Source organism: Salvelinus sp. IW2-2015, linkage group LG15 (genome assembly GCF_002910315.2).
Source record: "Salvelinus sp. IW2-2015 linkage group LG15, ASM291031v2, whole genome shotgun sequence".
NCBI classification, from domain to species: Eukaryota; Metazoa; Chordata; class Actinopteri; order Salmoniformes; family Salmonidae; genus Salvelinus; species Salvelinus sp. IW2-2015.
Window position 1 is genome coordinate 9,061,428 of NC_036855.1, and position 19,466 is coordinate 9,080,893.

Below are 19,466 nucleotides of genomic sequence, written 5' to 3' on the forward strand. Positions count from 1 at the left end.
TATCATTTATTAACTTGTTAATTTGTTACTGTACTGCAAAAGTGATATTGAATTGTGTTTGGTTGTCAACAAATTCCACTTTGTCTACAAATGTATGATTTACATATTGGATTCACGTCTCCATCTCAACCAAGAATCAAAATTAAAGAATAACACTAAATTAAATCAAACTTTATTTAAAGTGCATTTAAAGTTTGATACGATTTGATTTAGTCCTATTCTTTAATCCAACATATAAATCCAACATATAAATTATTAATTTGTACAAACTGGAATTGAAGTCAGACTAAGTCCGTGGCACAGATGGCACTGTCCAAGAGAAGATACATCTCCTTCAAATGTTGATATTTGGTTGCGTTGACAACCAAACACAATTCAATATCCAGTTTGTCTGCAAATTAATAATTGATATGTTGGATTCATGTCTCCATCTCAACCAAAATTCTAATTTAAAGAATAGGACTAAATCTAATGACTTTAAATGCACTTCAAATAAAGTTTGATTTGATTTGGTGTTTTTTATTTTATATTTGGTTAAGATAGAGACGTGAATCCAACATATTAATGATACACTTGCAGATTAAATTTGAAATCAACCAAAGCTTGAAACCCTAGGGCTATATGTATTGTCTATTTTTAGTTGAACCCTGGGTTGAATTGAAACTGTCACACCCTGATCTGTTTCACCTGTCTTTGTAATCGACCATCTTCCCTATTATCCCCTGTGTATTTATACCTGTGTTCTCTGTTTGTCTGTTGCCAGTCCTGCTTTTCCCCAGTCTCTCTTGTTTGTCAAGCCAACCAGCATTTTTGTGTCAGCTCCTGCTTTTCCCCAGTCTCTCTTTTCTCGTCCTCCTAGTTTTTGACCCTTGCTTGTCCTGACCCAGTACCCACCCACTGCCCCTGACTCGGAGGATGCCTGCCATCCTGTTCCTTTGCCCCTGTTGCTGTAATAAACATTGTTACTTCGACACCGCCTGCATCTGGGTCTTACCTTGATTCCTGATAGAAACAATAGCTGTTGATGACTTTGCAAATGCTATATCGATCTAAGTAGTTTCATTGATGATATATGACTTATAAAGTATGGTTACATTTAATTTGCTMATTTGCCCTTTGGAAGGACTTCGATAGCAACAGTCAATATATTTAGATATTAAGAGGTCTCTCAATAATCACTCTCTCTTTATATGAATCAACAATATTGGAACAATATGCCTCAGTTTAAAGAAGGAGACATCCAAAACAAATGTATCCATAATTAATAATAGTGGCCAGCCATACTGTGTTATTAAGTATCCTTATTTTCACAAAATCTGCTGGATTGGACCCAAAGCCTAAAAAAATGGTTAGCACTGGTGTAGAGAGCAGCAATGGTGGGAATGGCAGGATTAGATTTCAGGAGATCAACTGTGCAAGGAGGTCAAGCTGACAGCTCCGTCTGCTTCCTTATCACACACAGACAAATAGTTGTAGGATTTCAGAGGAGTCTCTAGTATAGTGCATCCGTTTATAGCCAGTGTGTGTGTAGGTACTCAGACAGATTTGACAGGAGGTCAGTTTAGAGGTTAACAAAATGCAAAAGTATGATCAAACCTGATGTGCTTAGATTCCGGGATGCATTCTTCCAGGGCACATTCTGTGCCACTTCTTTAGTGTTTCAGTATTTAACTCACCTGTCGTACCTTTGGGAAACGAACCTTGCAAAATTACTTCCACTGATGTGTTTAGATGATGGCATAATCTGTAGTGCAAATGGTATGTGTTATCTATAGTATAATCAAGGTGGAAAGTTACACCAAGTCAAGGGATAACAACCGTTATAATAACTCCTGGAACCATGAAGGGTTCTAGTCAGCAACCACAGTCCATTGATGTTGTAGCAGGATAGCAAAGAGTCTGAGAGCAGTATACGCTGGGAAGGTGACGTCTATTTCCACCTCCACTTCCCTGTCCACTTTTTCGGTTTTTGACTGAACTTGAAGTTAGCACTGTCATGGCACTGTCCAGGGTTCTGAATGACAAGTGATTTCCGCAGGCTAGTTAGATGTCTTCATTGTACCTGTGGCTTCCACAATGTAAGTGATAATAGATGTGTTTACTAAGGATTGTCTTACAATGCTCTGCCTTCTTGAGTCTGTGGCTTGGCACCAGACCCTAACTAAGATGAACGTAGCCGGGGCTATTTTGGCTGCACAGACCTCTGTTGACCCACTTAATCAGCATTCAGTGTGAGAAGCTAGCAAGCCTCCCATCCAACCGCATCAACTCTTCATTATCAGCGTAGATTAAATCCAAAACCCTTTACAACTCTACACACAGCCTCACAACCAGTGTCGGTTTAAGAAATAATAGGCCCCAAAAAATTTGATTTTAAAAACGCATTTCATGCAGTCTGACACTGACCAACTGAGATAAATATGGTCATGAATTCAGTAGGCTACTAAATAACATGTCCAGTGGTGTGTATTCATGGATGCCAAGGGAAGCCAGGCTTCCCCAAATATTTGACCAATAAAAATATATATAATAATTAAACAAATCTCTTTTGTCTCTCTCTGTGTTTTCATAATTTCCCCATCAATTCGTAAGTGTCTGAATCTCACCTGAGAAATCATCCAAGCGAGGGAAACAGCTCCCCTCTGTCTCAGTATGTGTAGCTCATGTACCTGATGCTGTCTGGACCAAAAGAGTATGACATGTTGTCCTGTAGCATTTGATTGATTGATGCCAGCAAGAATTTGGCCTCCATTTATAAAACAAATTACATAAGAATTAGCCAATCAGTGTTGAGCTGAGCTCAACTGTGGGTTATACTGGTGCAGCAAAACGCCACCTGAGTGAGGCAGTTTGGATTTGGCTTCACACCAATCAAATCACATCCTAAGCAAAACCTAATTTTAGTTTCTGGTCTACTTGTGTTGATGTCCTGCAGTAGCTAGCTTGCTAAATCGGCCATTTCATAAGCCATGGATGGAGATGGGGATTTGAACTTGTTTGAACTTGAACTTGTTTGAACATTCTCTGTACAAGCCCATGATAATGTTGGCGATTCTGATTTAACCATAAATTCATATGTTGTGCCACTGTCCTGAGACGATTGAAGTTCAATATGTAGCCTAGATGTAGACTAGTAGGCTCATATTAACTAGCTAGCTAACTTAGCTGGTTCATTGTTGCCCATGCAAGGAAGTTAGGATAGCAAGCATTTTAGCTAGGTAGTCTAAGACAACAAAAACTAAAAGCTTACTGTATGACAGAGGGTGAGTCAAAGTTAAAAATAAAATAAAAAATGTTTTTTTTTTCTTCTTTTTTTTACTTGCGTGTACACGCACGCACACACACAAACACACACACACAGAGGCAGAAATCAGTTCCATGGACAGCCACATCATATTTAGCAACATTGATTGGACTAAATTGTTTTTGGTATGTTTAAGTTTGTTTTCAGTGTATTAAACTGAGTATATATAGTCTTGTTGATTTGATTATGTTTAAATGTTTAAGATGAAACGATGCTGAAATAGCGGCGGCAGTGCTCCGATTGACTTTGTGCTGATTTGCGGTAAGTCTGTACTTCTAAATTAGTAGTTTAGTAACTTTCTTGACCATGTTGCAGGTCATGTAACTGTTTGTTACATGTAATATTTGCTTTGCAGATTTCACCGGGCAGATGTTSCTCTCCGGTTTTGGGATGAAACAAATCTATGTGCACTTGAATTTATTCCACCACTGCGTGACTGTCTTTTTGCTGTCTCTGCCTTATTGTATGTCACGGTGGCGTATGAACGAATGGGTTACAGAACAAGCAACGCAAATATCACAACATAGGTTGTAAAATGTATTTTTTACTGGCTTGGCTTTGCTTCCTCAGTGATTTTACCCACGCACCGCTACTGACACTGATGATGAAGATGAAGCCATAGGCTACTACTCACGGTGATGGCTGATGTGCATGTCTTGGCAATAGCCTATCTCAAGATGAGCTGCTTTGAAAAGCAGTGCTGCTGTTCGCAAAAAAAATKTAATCCATCTATTGGTTCTACAGACAGATTAGTCTTCTCTATTCAGCAGTAGGCATTTGTTTTCCATACTATACGTTTCCCCAGCGATTGTATTTCCAAAAGGCAAACGTACAGCCGCAACCAACCATAGAAATATAATCCATAGATGGCAGTTCCCATTCAAGTCAGGACTGGCAGCCATGGCTAGTGTACCCATTAGTTCAATAGTCAAATTGTCAGGGTAAGAGGTTCCAAAACCCTTCTATGGATTATACACTCTTCGAAAAAAGGGTTCCAAAAGTGTTCTTTGGTTTTCCCCAAAAGAGCAACCTTTTTGGTTCCAGGCAGAACCCTTTTTGGTTATAGGTACAACCTTTTTGGGTTACATGAAGAACCCTCTGTGGAAACGGTTCTACTTGGAAGAAAAAAAGGTTCTACCTGGAACCAAAAAGGGTACTTCAAAGGGATCTCCTATGGGGACAGCAGAAGAACCCTTTTAGGTTATAGATAAACATAAACTCTTAGAAAAAAAGGTAACCACCAGTCAGGAGGATACAGACAGCTCAAGAGCTATGATATGCAGAACAAAATATATATATATATAAAATAAGCATAATGACTATGTTTTAGGTATTTGAAAAAGGCTAAATTCTCTAACCACCCCAGAGCCATCCTCGCGTTCTTTTTGTACCCTCAGATTTTGGGGGTGCATAATGTCACTGATAGCAGTAGCATTGCCAACCCAAGCTTGTCAGATTTCTGACAGTCATTACTGAGCTGAAAATGGGTCTAGTCTCCGTGGAGAGTGGGAGAGCTCTACACTCTAAAACAGAGGAAAATGTGTCTGCGACCGTGCTAGGGCTTTTGGGACAGTTTCCTCTCCGTGCTACACCTAATTAGAATCTGTAGCAGACAAGGGAAGCGTTTCATTTGAGATGGTTCAAATGTGCCCAGAAATAAGCTTTTGGAGAACAGGAGTTGTAAGGAGAAATGGCAATTGTAAACTTAATCTTACACTGTAAGGGAAATTACTATTAGAAATTGCAGACAAAGACATGCAGTCTAGTTATGCAATGTGATATATTGTATTGCACACTGAGTATACCAAACATTAGGAACCCCCCTCCCCCACACCCAAAATGTGTTGGGGGATGGACTCTACAAGGTGTCGAAAGCATTCAACAGGGATGCTGGCACATGTTGACTCCAATGCTTCCCACATTTGTGTCAAGTTGGCTGGAGGTCCTTTGGGTGGTAGACCATTCTTGATACACACAGGAAACTGTGGAGCGTGAAAAAACAGGTGTCTTTAATGTTTTCTATACTCAGTGTATATTGATGTGTCTACAATTAATATTGAGCACACATTCTATTCTTAAATATGTGATCTATGATATAAGGGATCGATCCCCCGATTTATTCAGTGGGGCTCAGAAGGGAAACGTTGCTTTACATTATGCTAGATAATAATACTAGCATTTAAATAATGCTTAGAAAAAAGGGTTCCAAAAGGGTTCTGCGGCTTTCCCCATAGGATAACCATTTTTTGATATCAGGTAAAACCCTTTTTGGTTCCAGATAGAACTCTTTTGGGTTCCAGAACCCTCTAGAACCCTCTGTGGAAATGGTTGTGCATGTAACCCAAAACGGTTTTACCTGGAATCAAAAGGGTTCTACCTCTCACTGGGCGCATACTGGTTGGGACACTTTCCTCTTCGTGATACATCTAATTATAATCCGTCATGTGTTGCTGCCATGTTGTGTTGTTGTCTTAGGTCTCTCTTTAAGTCTTTCTTAATTGTTGTGGTCGCTCTCATCATGATGTGTGTTAAGTCCTACATTTTTATTTTTAAACCCAGCCCCCATCCGCATAAAAGGAGGCATTTTGCCTCGTGGTAGGCCTTCATTGTAAATAAGAATTTATTCTTAATCGACTTGCCTAGTTAAAAAAAGGTTAAATATATAAAACATGTTTAATCAGTGCTGACGTTGAACCAACGTGGAATAGACTTTGAATTGATGTCTGTGCCCATTGGGCTGGAACCAAACAGGGTTAATCTCCTATTGGGACAGCCGAATAACCCTTTTAGGTTCTAGATAGCAATTTTTWATAATTGTGTATGGCTTCACAGATACGAGATGGCTTCATTGATTCAAAGTATAGGGTGTACAAGCATTTTTTGTATTTTGCATATTTTTTTAGATCAGCTTTAATAATTCAGATTGTGGGTTCCATCAATGTAATTGTCTACATCATTTCCAATCCCCCATATATATTTTTTGTAAATATATATACACAAATATTTGTGGTATATTCTCCCCTAAACCTACTACCCCTCCCCTAATTGGCGTAAACTAATAGACCACAACACTTAGGCATCTATTTCCAGCTTATACAGTACATAGTATGTACATTTTATGGACACAGCATATTTTACAATAGTTATCTTTTGTTTGTTTTTTAGTTCCATCCTACAGCTACCCTCAACACCTCCAAGCATTACTCAAAAGGAGCTAAAACACAGATATACCTACTCTATGCTGTTGTACACTTCCCTCAAAATAGCCCTGTGAGGAGGGCATTTCACTACTATTCTCATATTTTAACATTTACACCATGTACATTAGTTAATTCATGTTCATCAAACAAAATGTCTTAATATCACCTTAGATGATTTGCCACTGATTTATTTTCCTTCTGATACTTGTCTTGGGTTCACTAGTTTCCTAGCAACCACTTTAAGACAATATTTTGTGTTACTTGTGTTACCATGACCCAGTTTTCTGGAATAATTCAAGGTGGTTAAATATAATTTGCAGGATTCTTATCCTTTACACAATAATAAGAGTAATAAAACATAGACTAAATGTACAACACATTATGAACACCTGCTCTTTCCATAGCATAGACTGACCAAGTGAATCCAGGTGAAAGCTATGATCCCTTATTGATGTACTTGTTAAATCCACTTCAATCAGTATGGATGAAGGGGAGGAGACAGGTTAAACGAGGATTTTTAAGCCTTGAGGCAATTGAGAGGTGGATTGTGTATGKGTGCCATTCCGAAGGTGAATGGGCAAAAAAAGTGCCTTTGAACGGGGTATGGTAGTAGGTGCCAGGTGCACCAATTTTGTGTCAAGAACTGCAACGCTGCTGGGTTTTTCACACTCAGCAGTTTCCCGTGTATATCAAGAATGGTCCACTATCCAAAGGATATTCAGCCAACTTGGCACAACTGTGGGAAGCATTGTCGTCAACATGGGCCAGTCCATCTCCCGACGAATTGAGGMTGTTCTGAGGGCAAACTCAATATTAGGAAGGTGTTCTTAATGTCTTGAACACTCACCGTATATACTCAATGCATGTGCCAGCAAAATACTCAGCAAGTTGTTAGATCACCACCTTGTGGCCAAGACTGATGTTGGGGTAAGGTTTTTATTGAACCAATCACCAATGGTAGGTGGGGTCTAATAAAAGAAGGTGAATGTTCTGTATGATGTTTAAATACTCATTATAGGAATTGATCCTTATAAAAGGCAAATAGAATGAATGGCATACAAATGTAGCAATGAAAATTAATTAAGGTAGGTGGAGTAATGTTTTCAATTCTTTGGACCATTCCCACTGTCGTATGCATAATTAAAGTTGATCCTGTCTTGAAACATGGGGATGGTGTCGTGTCCTGTGATTTTGCTCTTCTCAATGGACGTGTTGAAACCGTTATCTCTGAACATCCCACTTTTCAGCATGTGTTCTGAAAACTTCCGATAACTGCCATTAAAAGTTGTCTGATGGGATAGGAAAAATGAAACAAAATCAGGTTCAGACAGATCAGTGCAAATAATCATGTTTTTTTGTTTGTTTTAGATTTTCATACTGTTTATGGTATCTTTCTTACAGGCATTTCATGAACGGTTGGTCTCTTGCTTCCATATATTTGGCTTGATGTCTGGTAGAATGGGTGGTTTTTCTTCGTACTAAAATAGACAAATATTGTCTCAGTGCATTGATCATCAAAAGCAAACAACCTTTTTGGTGCACAACATTTATTAGCAAAATGGTTAAAGGACCAATACAACTTTTTATTTCTCAATCTGTTTGTAACATATTCTAGTTTTGGGAACATATAACTGTATTGAGATCAAATGTTTCATCGATGAGAAAATGTGCAGAATGTTGGCCAAAAACCATCTTGCATCATCTTCTCCGACTACCGGCCACTGGGTTTCCTCTCMTCAMCATATTTGGTAGTKAGTGGAAACGCCAACCGGATACTTCACATTTATACATCTGGTGAAACATCTGGCTCATTGTTCTATCTGTGACAGCATCTGGCTCATTGTTCTATCTGTGACAGCATCTGGCTCATTGTTCTATCTGTGACAGCATCTGGCTCATTGTTCTATCTGTGACAGCATCTGACTCATTGTTCTATCTGTGACAGCGGTGATTGTCAGACCAGGAGACATTCAGAAAATCTTCTCACTAAAACATCTGTAGCGTCCGACCGGTTTGGGCTACACCAGGGATTCTGTTTTTCCATGTATGAAAATGTTATTCGATGCATTTCTATGGGCTAATAGCAGTAAGACCAAATTCAATGTTCCATTAAATATATGTTTATTTTCTACCTACAGGGGTCCTAAAATTATAAATCAAATAGCAAAATTATCCTTGGTATGACCATCTAAAAACAATTCCATATGTTAGCTGAGTAGAAAACCATYCAATATTCATTTCTTTAGTAAAAAAACATGTACTGCTGATAATACTGCCATAGTCGTCAAGGAAGAGGCAGAGGACATGTACAGTTGAAGTCAGAAGTTTACATACACCTTAGCCAAATACATTTAAAATCAATTATTGACAATTCCTGACATTTAGTCCTAGTAAAAATTCCCTGTCTAACGTCAGTTAGGATCACCACTTTATTTTAAGAATGTGAAATGTCAGAATAATAGAGAACGATTTATTTCAGCTTCTATTTCTTTCGTCACATTCCCAGTGGGTCAGAAGTTTACATACACTCAATTAGTATTTGGTAGCATTGCCTTTAAATTGTTTAACTTGGGTCAAATGTTTCAGGTAGCCTTCCACAAGCTTCCCACAAAAAGTTGGGTGAATTTTGACCCATTCCTCCTGACAGAGCTGGTGTAACTGAGTCAGGTTTGTAGGGCTCCTTGCTCGCACACGCTTTTTCAGTTCTGCCCACAAATTTTCTATAGGATTGAGGTCAGGGCTTTGTGATGGCCACTCCAATACCTTGACTTTGTTGTCCTTAAGCCATTTTGCCACAACTTTGGAAGTATGCTTGGGGTCATTGTCCATTTGGAAAACCCATTTGCGAAGAAAAGCTTTAACTTCCTGACTGATGTCTTGAGATGTTGCTTCAATATATCCAAATAATATTCCCACCTCATGATGCCATCTATTTTGTGAAGTGCACCAGTCCCTCCTGCAGCAAAGCACCCCCACAACATGGTGCTGCCACCCCCGTGCTTCACGGTTGGGATGGTGTTCTTCGGCTTGCAAGCCTCCCCCTTTTTTCTMWAAACATAACGATGGTCATTATGGCCAAASAGTTCTATTTTTGTTTCATCAGACCAGAGGACATTTCTCCAAAACGTACGATCTTTGTCCCCATGTGCAGTCGCAAACCGTAGTTTTGGAGCAGTGGCTTCTCCTTGATGAGCGGCTTTTCAGGTTATGTTGATATAGTACTCGTTTTACTGTGAATATAGATACTTTTGTACCAGTTTCCTCGAGCATCTTCACAAGGTCCTTTGCTGTTGTTCTAGGATTGATTTGCACTTTTCGCACCAAAGTACGTTCATCTCTAGGAGACAGAAAACGTCTCCTTCCTGAGCGGTATGAAGGCTGCGTGGTCCCATGGTGTTTATACTTGCGGATTATTGCTTGTACAGATGAACGTGGTACCTTCAGGCATTTGGAAATTGCTCCCAAGGATGAACCAGACCTGAGGAGGTCTACAATTTTTTTCTGAGGACTTGGCTGATTTCTTTTGATTATCCCATGATGTCAAGCAAAGAGGCACTGAGTTTGAAGGTAGGCCTTGAAATGCATCCACAGGTACACCTCCAATTRACTCAAATTATGTAAATTAGCCTATCAGAAGCTTCTAAAGCCATGCCATCATTTTCTGGAATTTTCCAAGCTGTTTAAAGGCACAGTCAATTTAGTGTATGTAAACTTCTGACCCACTGGAATTGTGATACAGTGAATTATAAGTGAAATAATCTGTTAACAATTGTTGGAAAAATGACTTGTGTCATGAACAAAGTAGATGTMCTAACCAACTTGCCAAAACTACAGTTTGTTAACAAGACATTTGTGGAGTGGTTGAAAAAYGAGTTTTAATGACTCCAACCTAACTGTATGTAAACTTCCGACTTCAACTGTATGTGTTGCCCATGTATCTGATGCTCTCTGGCCAAAAGGAGTATGGCATGTCATATTCGTTTTGGCCAGACAGCATCAGATACTTGGGCTACATATAGTAAGCCAGAGGGGTGCTCTTTTGCTCACTCGGATGCTTTTTCTAATGAGATCRTTTCAGCCACTTGAAGGAAAKTTGGCGGGTGCACAGTGCACTGTTAGAATTATAATTATTTTGGATGAACGTGTGAAAGTAACCTACATTTCATCAGATGAAAACATGACTGGTTATGTTCATGGCACATGACTGGCCTCTGCCTGGAGCCTCCAAATCACTAAGTCCGCCCCTGCTAATGGGAGGGATATGTAACCTGAAAACTAGCTGTTATTGGCAGAGATGTTTGAATCTCTCTTTGTTTTTGGTCTATTAAAGAGGATCCTGTACTTTCCAATCAACTTTTTCGCCTGTAGTTCTGAAAGTAGCACTCGTGAGCCGAAAGTGGTCCGACAATTGCACATCTCTGTCTGTCTGTCTGTCTGTGTGTGTGCTGGGAAACAAATATTTACATTGCCAAAGCAAGTAAAATGGACCAACAAAAGTGAAGTAATATTAACACTCACCCAAGTTCCAAAATAATAGAGACTTCAAATGTCAAATTATGTCTATATACAGAGCTGTAACGACGTGCAAATAGTTAAAGTATAAAGGATAAATATGGTTGTATTTACAATGGTGTTGTTCTTCGACTGGTTGCCCTCTTTCTTGTGGCAACAAGTCACAATGTTGCTGCTGTGATTGCACAATGTGGTATTTCCGCCACAATAGATACGGGAGTTTATCAAAATTGGATTGTTTTTCTAAATCTTTGTGTGTCTGTGTAATCTGAGGGAAATATGTGTCTCTAATATGGTCATACATTTGGCAGGACGTTGGAAGTGCAGCTCAGTTTCCACCTAATTTGGTGGTTTGTGTGCACATAGCCTGTCTTCTCTTGAGAGCCAGCTTTCTCAATAGCAAGGCTATGCTCCCTGAGTGTGTACATAGTCAAAACTTTCCTTAATTTGGGGCGTCAGTCCAGTGGTCAGGTATTCTGCCACTGTGTACTCTCTCCTGTTAACGAGGCACGAGAGGAGTGGCGCCGAAGGAGATCGCTGCCGTTTTACAATCCCGTAACGTACGTTTTTTTGCATTATTTGTAACTTATTTTGTACATAATGTTTCTGCCACTGTGTCTTATGACCGAAAATAGCTTCTAGATATCAGGACAGCGATTACTCACCCCATACTGGAGGAATACTTTTTCTTCAATGAGACGGAGGGGGAGGATTTACTTCAGACACCCRACAAGGCCCCCATCCCCGTCATTCACAGGCAAAAGAGATGGAGGTATCGTGGACGAAGGTCCGGGTGCCTTGTAAGGATCCTTCGCCGAGAGAGTAATCTACCTTTACCATCGGTGCTATTAGCCAATGTAGAATCAATCGATAATAAAATAGACAAACTACGATCGCGTATATCCTACCAACGGAACATTAAAAACTGTAATATCATTTGTTTCACCGAGTCGTGGCTGAACGACGACATGAATAACATACAGCTGGTGGGTTTTAAGCTTTTTTGGCAGAATAGAACAGAGGCCTCTGGTAAGACTAGGGGTGGCGGTCTATGTATATTTGTAAACAACAGCTGGTGCACAAAATCTAAGGAAGTCTTGAGGTTTTGCTCACCTGAGGTAGAGTATCTCATCATAAGCTGTAGACCACACTATTTACCAAGAGTTTTCATCTGTATTTTTCGTAGCTGTCTATATACCACTAGAAACTGATTCTGCCACAAAGACCACACTCAATGAGCTGTATACGGCCATAAGCAAACAGGAAAACGCTCATTCATAGGCGGCGCTCCTAGTGTCTGGGGACTTTAATGCAGGGAAACTCAAATCCGTTTTACCTAATTTCTACCAGCATGTTAAATGTGCAACCAGAGGGAAATAAAACTCTAGACCACCTTTACTCCACACACAGACGCATACAGAGCTCTCCCTCTCCCTCCATTTGGTAAATATGACCATAATTCTATTCTATGGAAGCACCAGTGACTCGGTCAATTAGAAARTAGTCAGATGAAGCAGATGCTAAGCTACAGGACTGTTTTGCTAGCACAGACTGGAATATGTTCCGGGATTCTTCCGATGGCATTGCGGAGTACACAACATCAGTCACTGACTTCATCAATAAGTGCAACGATGACGTCGTCCCCACAGTGACCGTATGTACATAACCCAATCAGAAGCCATGGATTACAGGCAACATCTGCACTGAGCTAAAGGGTAGAGCTGCCGCTTTCAAGGAGTGGGACTCTAACCCGGAAGCTTATAAGAAATACCGCTATGCCCTCCGACAAACCATCAAACAGGCAAAGCGTCAATACAGGGCTAAGATTGAATCGCACTACACTGGCTCCGACGCTCGTCGGATGTGGCATGGCTTGCAAACTATTACCGACTACAAAGGGAAGCACAGCCGCGAGCTGCCCAGTGACACAAGCCTATCAGACGAGCTAAATTATTTCTATGCTCGCTTCGAGGCAAGTAACACTGAAGCATGCATGAGAGCGTCAGCTGTTCCRGACGACTGTGTGATCATACTCTCCGTAGCCGATGTGATTAAGACCTTTAAACAAGTCAACATTCACAAGGCCGCAGAGTTACCAGGACGTTTACCAGGACATGTACTCCGAGCATGCGCTGACCAACTGGCAAGTGTCTTCACTGACATTTTCCAACTCTCCCTGTCTGAGTCTGTAATACCAACATGTTTCAAGCAGACCACCACAGTCCCTGTGCCCAAGAACACTAAGGTAACCTGCCTAATGACTACCGACCCGTAACACCCACGTATGTAGCCATGAAGTGCTTTGAAAGGCTGGTCATGGCTCACATCAACACCATTATCCCAGAAACCCTAGACCCACTCCAATTTGAATACTGCCCCAACAGATCCACAGAAGATGCAATCTCTATTGCACTCAACACTGCCCTGGACAAAAGCAACACCTATGTGAGAATGCTATTTATTGACTACAGCTCAGCGTTCAACACCATAGTGCCTTCAAAGCTCATCACTAAGCTAAGGAACCTGGGACTAAACACCTCCCTCTGCAAATGGATCCAAAACTTCCTGACGGGCCGACCCCCAGGTGGTAAGGGTAGGTAACAACACATCCGCCACGCTGATCCTCAACACCGGGCCCCCACAGGGGTGCGTGCTCAGTCCCCTCCTGTACTCCCTGTTCACTCATGACTGCATGGCCAGGCACGTCTCCAACACCATCATCAAGTTTGCCGATGACACAACAATGGTAGGCCTGATCACCAACAACGATGAGACAGCCTATAGGGAGGAGGTCAGAGACCTGGCTGTGTGGTGCCAGGACAACAACCTCTCCCTCAACGTGATCAAGACAAAACGAGATTATTGTRGACTACAGGAAAAGGAGGACCGAGCAYGTCCCCATTCTCATYGACTAGTTGAAGTGGAGAATGTTGAGAGCTTCAAAATCCTTGGTGTCCACACCACCAACAATCTAACATGGTCCAAACACACCAAGACAGTCGTGAAGAGGACACGACAAAGTCTATTCCCCCGCTTCTTTAATCAGAACAACAGTTTTCAGCTGTGCTAACATAATTGCAAAAAGGGTTTTCTAATGATCAATTTGCCTTTTAAAATTATAAACTTGTATTAGCTAACACAACGTGCCATTGGAACACAGGAGTGATGGTTGCTGATAATGGGCCTCTGTACACCTATGTAGATATTCCATAAAATAATCTGCCGTTTCCAGCTACAATAGTAATTTACAACATTATCAATGTCTACACTGTATTTCTGATCAATTTGATGTTATTTTAATGGACAGAAAATTTGGTTTTCTTTCAAAAACAAGGACATTTCTAAGTGACCCCAAACTTTTGAACGGTAGTGTACATATTACCTCGACTAACCGGTGCCCCCACACATTGACTCTGTACCGTTACCCCCATATAGCCTCGCTATTGTTATTTTATTGCTGCTGTTTAATTATGTTACTTTAATTTTCTATTTTTTACTTAACACTTTTTCTTCTAAAAGCATTATTGGTTAAGGGCTTGTAAGTAAGCATTTCACTGTAAGGTCTACACCTGTTGTATTCGGCCCAAGTGACAAATAAAATTTGATTTGAAATAGTATTCTAGTTTGCTCAGTTTTTTTGTTCATTCTTACCAATGTGTCAAGTAATTCTATTTTTGTTTTCTCATGATTTGGTTAAGTCTAATTGTGTTGCTGTCCTGGGGCTCTGTGAGGTCTGTTTGTGTTTGTGAACAGAGCCCAAGGACCAGCTTGCTCTTCTCCAGATTAATCCCTCTGTTGGTAATGGCTTTGTTATGGAAGGTTTGGGAATGGTTGTAGAATAACAGCTCTTTTCTGGATTTTGATAATTAGCGGGTATCGGCCTAATTCTGCTCTGCATGCATTATTTGGTGTTTTACGTCATACATGGAGGATCTCTCTCTCACACTCCCTCTCTCTGCTGTGTCAACTGAGCAGTTGGGCTAGCCCCGCAACCTCATTGGATAATACTTGGCCCGGCCTCTTGCTAGCTGTCACTCAAATGCTAGGGGCTCATTGGCAAGAACTCGAATTGCTCGGGGGCTGGCCCACATTGGGGAAAGTGGCACAGCAGTTTCAAGAAAACAGTTGCTTTCAAACTAGGGATTCCATGGCTAATTGAGGTAAAACAATAATTCTGCTCATAGATTATGATTATTATGAACTACACATTGACACATCCGGTACAAAGTGGTAGGTTTAAAAAATACTTTGTCACCAAAACATAGACATTTCAGGCAGTCTTTTCCATACAGCAATTACACTAAAAGGGCATTATCATTTTCACAGTATTATTCCAACCTCAGTGTATACACTAACCTATCAGGCTATCTTATTTAAAATTAGGTTAGTCTTGTTATTGTGAACGTCTAGTTTCAATGTTGCACACACAAAAGCATCGAGGCTACCCTGTGAGTGGTGATAATGCAATGGGGGAACACAGCGTTCCTAACCGCATTGCGGGTTCGCTTTAAATTAGCACTTTAACATGCTGTAATTAGGATTTACCTGTAGCCTTGAAAGCAATCGGGGTTATTAAAACGCTTAGGAAGATTTTTGTCCACTTTGTAAACGTCACTGGTTTTCATAGCTTCATTGCCGTCTGATGGATGAGTTCCCACATAGTTTTCAGAATCCATGATTATGAGACGAAGGATTCGGGCCCCGATGCGCACGACAACAAGGAGTAGGCTACTGTTTAAATGAGTTGCTACCAACACAACTGTAACGAGGTGACGTCGGAGGGTTGGAACCATAGAGATCCTATTATACGGGCTATAGAAGTAGGAATTAGAATACTAGAATGATCATGAACCTTATGGTATAAAAGTCAGGGAGTTGGTCAGCCATGGTTTGCCAGTGTTGTGACAAGATATTGTGTAAAACAATATATTTGAAGAATTATCAGAACTGTTGTTACGTAACTAGGAGTGGTGGGTGCGGAGTCAGGCGCAGAGAGCAGAGGTTTAAGGAAAACCGTATTTATTCCGGTGAGAAAAGGTCATGCCAAAACAACAGGCGAATAAATGACCGGCCCAAAMCAGGACACAAACAGTCCGGAAAAAYACAAACAATACCGTCCACAAAACAGAACAGAGAAACAAGCCCGTACAAAAGCAGGCGGGCATAACAGGCTTAAATAGCCCTAAACCAAACCCCAAACGAGAAACAGGTGAAACCAATAAGACATAACYAACAGAAAAGGAAAAGGGAATCGGTGGCAGCTAGTAGACCGGTGACGACGACCGCCGAGCGCCGCCCGAACAGGAAGGGGAGMCMCCTTCTGTGGAAGTCGTGACAACTGTATGTTAGCTAGCTAGCCAGTTTTAGCAGAATGATTCCGTAAATGTTTCCAATTAACTACCAATATGACAACATCCCATAAAAATAAATGCAGCCAATCCACAGCCATACAGTGGCTTAATAATTTGATTAAAGGACAAATTGTAAATGCAACAAGTAATGATATTGTATCATATAATAGCACTCACAGCTTTCCACAAAAATACAACATTTAGACATTTATGGTCTGTTTACATACAGAACATTTGTATAAAGCCCATATAAACTGTATTTATAAATATATAACAATATTGTAGGTTGACAATAATTCTATTACACAATTTGAAATATATCCCATGCCTTACTTTTATTTTCAGGTAATGCATCACCTCTGCCTCTACTTCCATTCATTCCATTTGGATTTCTCCCTAACCACAATAGTTGCCATTTTCACCTCATTCTGGAACTTTGAGGGTTTATGACATAGCCTCTCTATTAAAAAACTTGTCAATGGGTGCATCAGGGTCGCTTTGTTCAGAGACTGATTGTGTATTCAATTTCGCCTCTAAGTGTAGAATTGAGTTGAAAATTATAATGAAAATKTATTAAACAGGCACTGCAATGTAATTGTCTATTTCAAAACATGTCCAACTAGGAGAGTTGGCTATAATGTTTCTGAACATTATTCAATTATAGGCCCAATTTTTGATATTTGAGAAAATAAAAAAAAATCCTACAAAGAATTAAGACATAATAATAGGCTATAGCCTAATATGACTGTTTCAATGTACTGAAACTAGACATATGCAGTCAACATAAATATAACAGTCACAAGGCACAGGGAATTTCTTTTGCAAGTATAAATAAGATTTACCATTTAGAGTTATAATTTTCAAATGTCAGTGTTACATTCAACAACATATTTAAAGTAAATAATTCAACAATAACATTTAAGTAAACTGGCTAGTCAATTTCTTCCCTGGATATGAATGTATCCTAAATTATTGTATTCAAATGCTGTCATTCTGACACAAGGGCTGAGTTTTCATCACATTTCCTGCTTCACAACTGGCTATACAACGATGAGAAGCATAGGATTATGGAGAACTGTGGTGCTGTCCGTCTCTCGTTGGCAGTGACAGCCACAGTGCATTATTACTCACGGTACGAGTTTGAGACTGGCCGAGCGCGTACCAAAAGTAATAATGGACCGTGAAGCAGGCAGAAACTCTTATCTTCGGTTTATCTGTGGGGGGAAAAAATCCCAGGTTTGATCTGGCTATGAAAAGCCAACAATCCTCTATATCCCATTGTACAATATTGTAAAATTCCATTGGGCATTGAGGTTGGGGTGTGAGATTGTAGCTTCCATCTATCTGAAACAAGAGAAGAAAAAATKTAATATTAGCCGACAAAACCCACTGGGCACATACTGGTTGAATCAACGTTGTTTCCAWTTCATTTCAATGAAATGACGTTGAACCAATGTGGAATAGATGTTGAATTGACATCTGTGCCCAGTGGGAATTTGATGTCAAAGGTACATGAGCTTTACCAATATCTAGCCTATATTATAGGGCTGCATTTTGAATATCAGAACGATAATCAGGCCTAGAGGGCAGCATGCATAGCCTAACACGCTACTGTACCACCTACGGTATTTTGCTCTGCCCAGAGTACCTCTGAGTACCTCACCCTCATGTGCATTTTACCATTAGGCATATGGTCTCATAAGTCTTCTCAAGTACCCCCTGTGGATAGGCCAAAAAAAMCCAGGGGTCCTTCTCCATGAAGCCTGCCCACTGTTCACGCCATGTTCGTCTAGTTTTGAGTTACATTTGAATGAGTTTTCAACTAATGTGAATTCAACTTGAAAAAAAAAATCAACAAGTCATTGGGTTTAGGTTAAAAGTTGGCAGAAAAAAAACACGATTTGCCCTTAAATTGATTACTTTTTGCGAATCCAATCAGTTTTCCACGTTGATTTTGTTCAAATGACAGCATTGATTCAACCAGTGTTTGCCCGGTAGATAATGATGTTTGCATTTTCAAGGTATTATTGCAATAGTGTGAATCATTAGTGGGACATTTGTGTTTGAGGGTAGGCCTACTGTAAAATCACAAACCTTTTTTGCATCAAGGTGGGTGTTTACATCACTGGTTTCAATTCAAAACAGGCCAATGTATGATCATTGTAATGTCTAATAATAGTGTATGACCTGAATTCGTTGATGCTTTTAAGCTTTAAATGTTCAATATATTGTGCTTATCAATGGTCTAACAAGTTCCTTGGTTTATTAGGCCAGTGGTTCCAAGCCTACCCTCAAACACAAATGTCCCACTAATGATTCACACTATTGCAATAATAYCTTGAAAATGCAAACATCATTATCCACCGGGCAAACACTGGTTGAATCAATGTTGTCATTTGAACAAAATCAACGTGGAAAACTGATTGGATTCACAAAAAGTAATCAATTTAAGGGCATTTCGTCTTTTTTTCTGCCAACTTTCAACCTAAATCCAATGACTTGTTGATTATTTATTTATTTTTCACGTTGAATTCACATTAGTTGAAAACTCATCCAAATGTAACTCACAACTAGACGAACATCACGTGAACAGTGGGTAGGCTTCATGGAGAAACATTTCAGTGTTTCAAGTAATCAAAGGACAAATAACAAATTGCATTTTCTGAATAAAAAATTACAGAGTACTAGTTTTGAATATATGTTACCTTTGTATATCCATCCAATATATATAAATTGGTGAATGCACCAATTTGTAAGTCGCTCTGGATAAGAGCGTCTGCTAAATGACTTAAATGTAAATGTAAATGTATATCACAACTGCATCATGATAATACTGACTTTTACGTTTTCTCCGGGAAAAATAAAGTTTAATCTATAATGGTGAAATGTCCTCCCTACTTACCATAGAATGGAGAACAAAATGCCAAGCCTCTTGAGTCTACCTGGTTGCAGCTGCCACATCACCTCTATTCACTTGACTGACTTGTTGGGCTATTTTGCCATCGCGACCATCTCCCAATATTGGTTTCATCACAGTACAGGCTACACGTGTATTTCCCTTCTGTTCCGTCGCTGCCGAATGGAGAGGAATGGTATAGC

The 19,466-nt window shown here is 40.0% G+C and overlaps 1 protein-coding gene across 1 annotated transcript; it reads right to left on the reverse strand.

Annotated features, from left to right (window-relative positions):
* Positions 1 to 7,421: 7,421 nt before the first annotated feature.
* On the reverse strand, positions 7,422 to 19,466 carry pierce1 (piercer of microtubule wall 1). Its single transcript, XM_024003215.2, has 4 exons — positions 19,270 to 19,466; positions 15,562 to 17,711; positions 7,904 to 7,982; positions 7,422 to 7,793 (listed from the first exon to the last, which is right to left on the reverse strand). Exons 2-4 carry the CDS (start codon positions 15,807 to 15,809, stop codon positions 7,608 to 7,610), a joined length of 513 nt encoding a protein of 170 aa, XP_023858983.1. The 5' UTR covers positions 15,810 to 17,711; positions 19,270 to 19,466; the 3' UTR covers positions 7,422 to 7,607.

Bases quoted from the DNA above. Each gene is read 5' to 3' on its own strand.
- pierce1 (XM_024003215.2), bottom strand. From the start codon at position 15,809: ATGGTTCCAACCCTCCGACGTCACCTCGTTACAGTTGTGTTGGTAGCA. The intron at 7,983-15,561 runs GTAAATCCTAAT...TGTCTATTTTAG, and splicing joins GATTGCTTTCAAGGCTACAG to TACGAAGAAAAACCACCCAT. The intron at 7,794-7,903 runs GTAAGAAAGATA...CTATCCCATCAG, and splicing joins CAACCGTTCATGAAATGCCT to ACAACTTTTAATGGCAGTTA.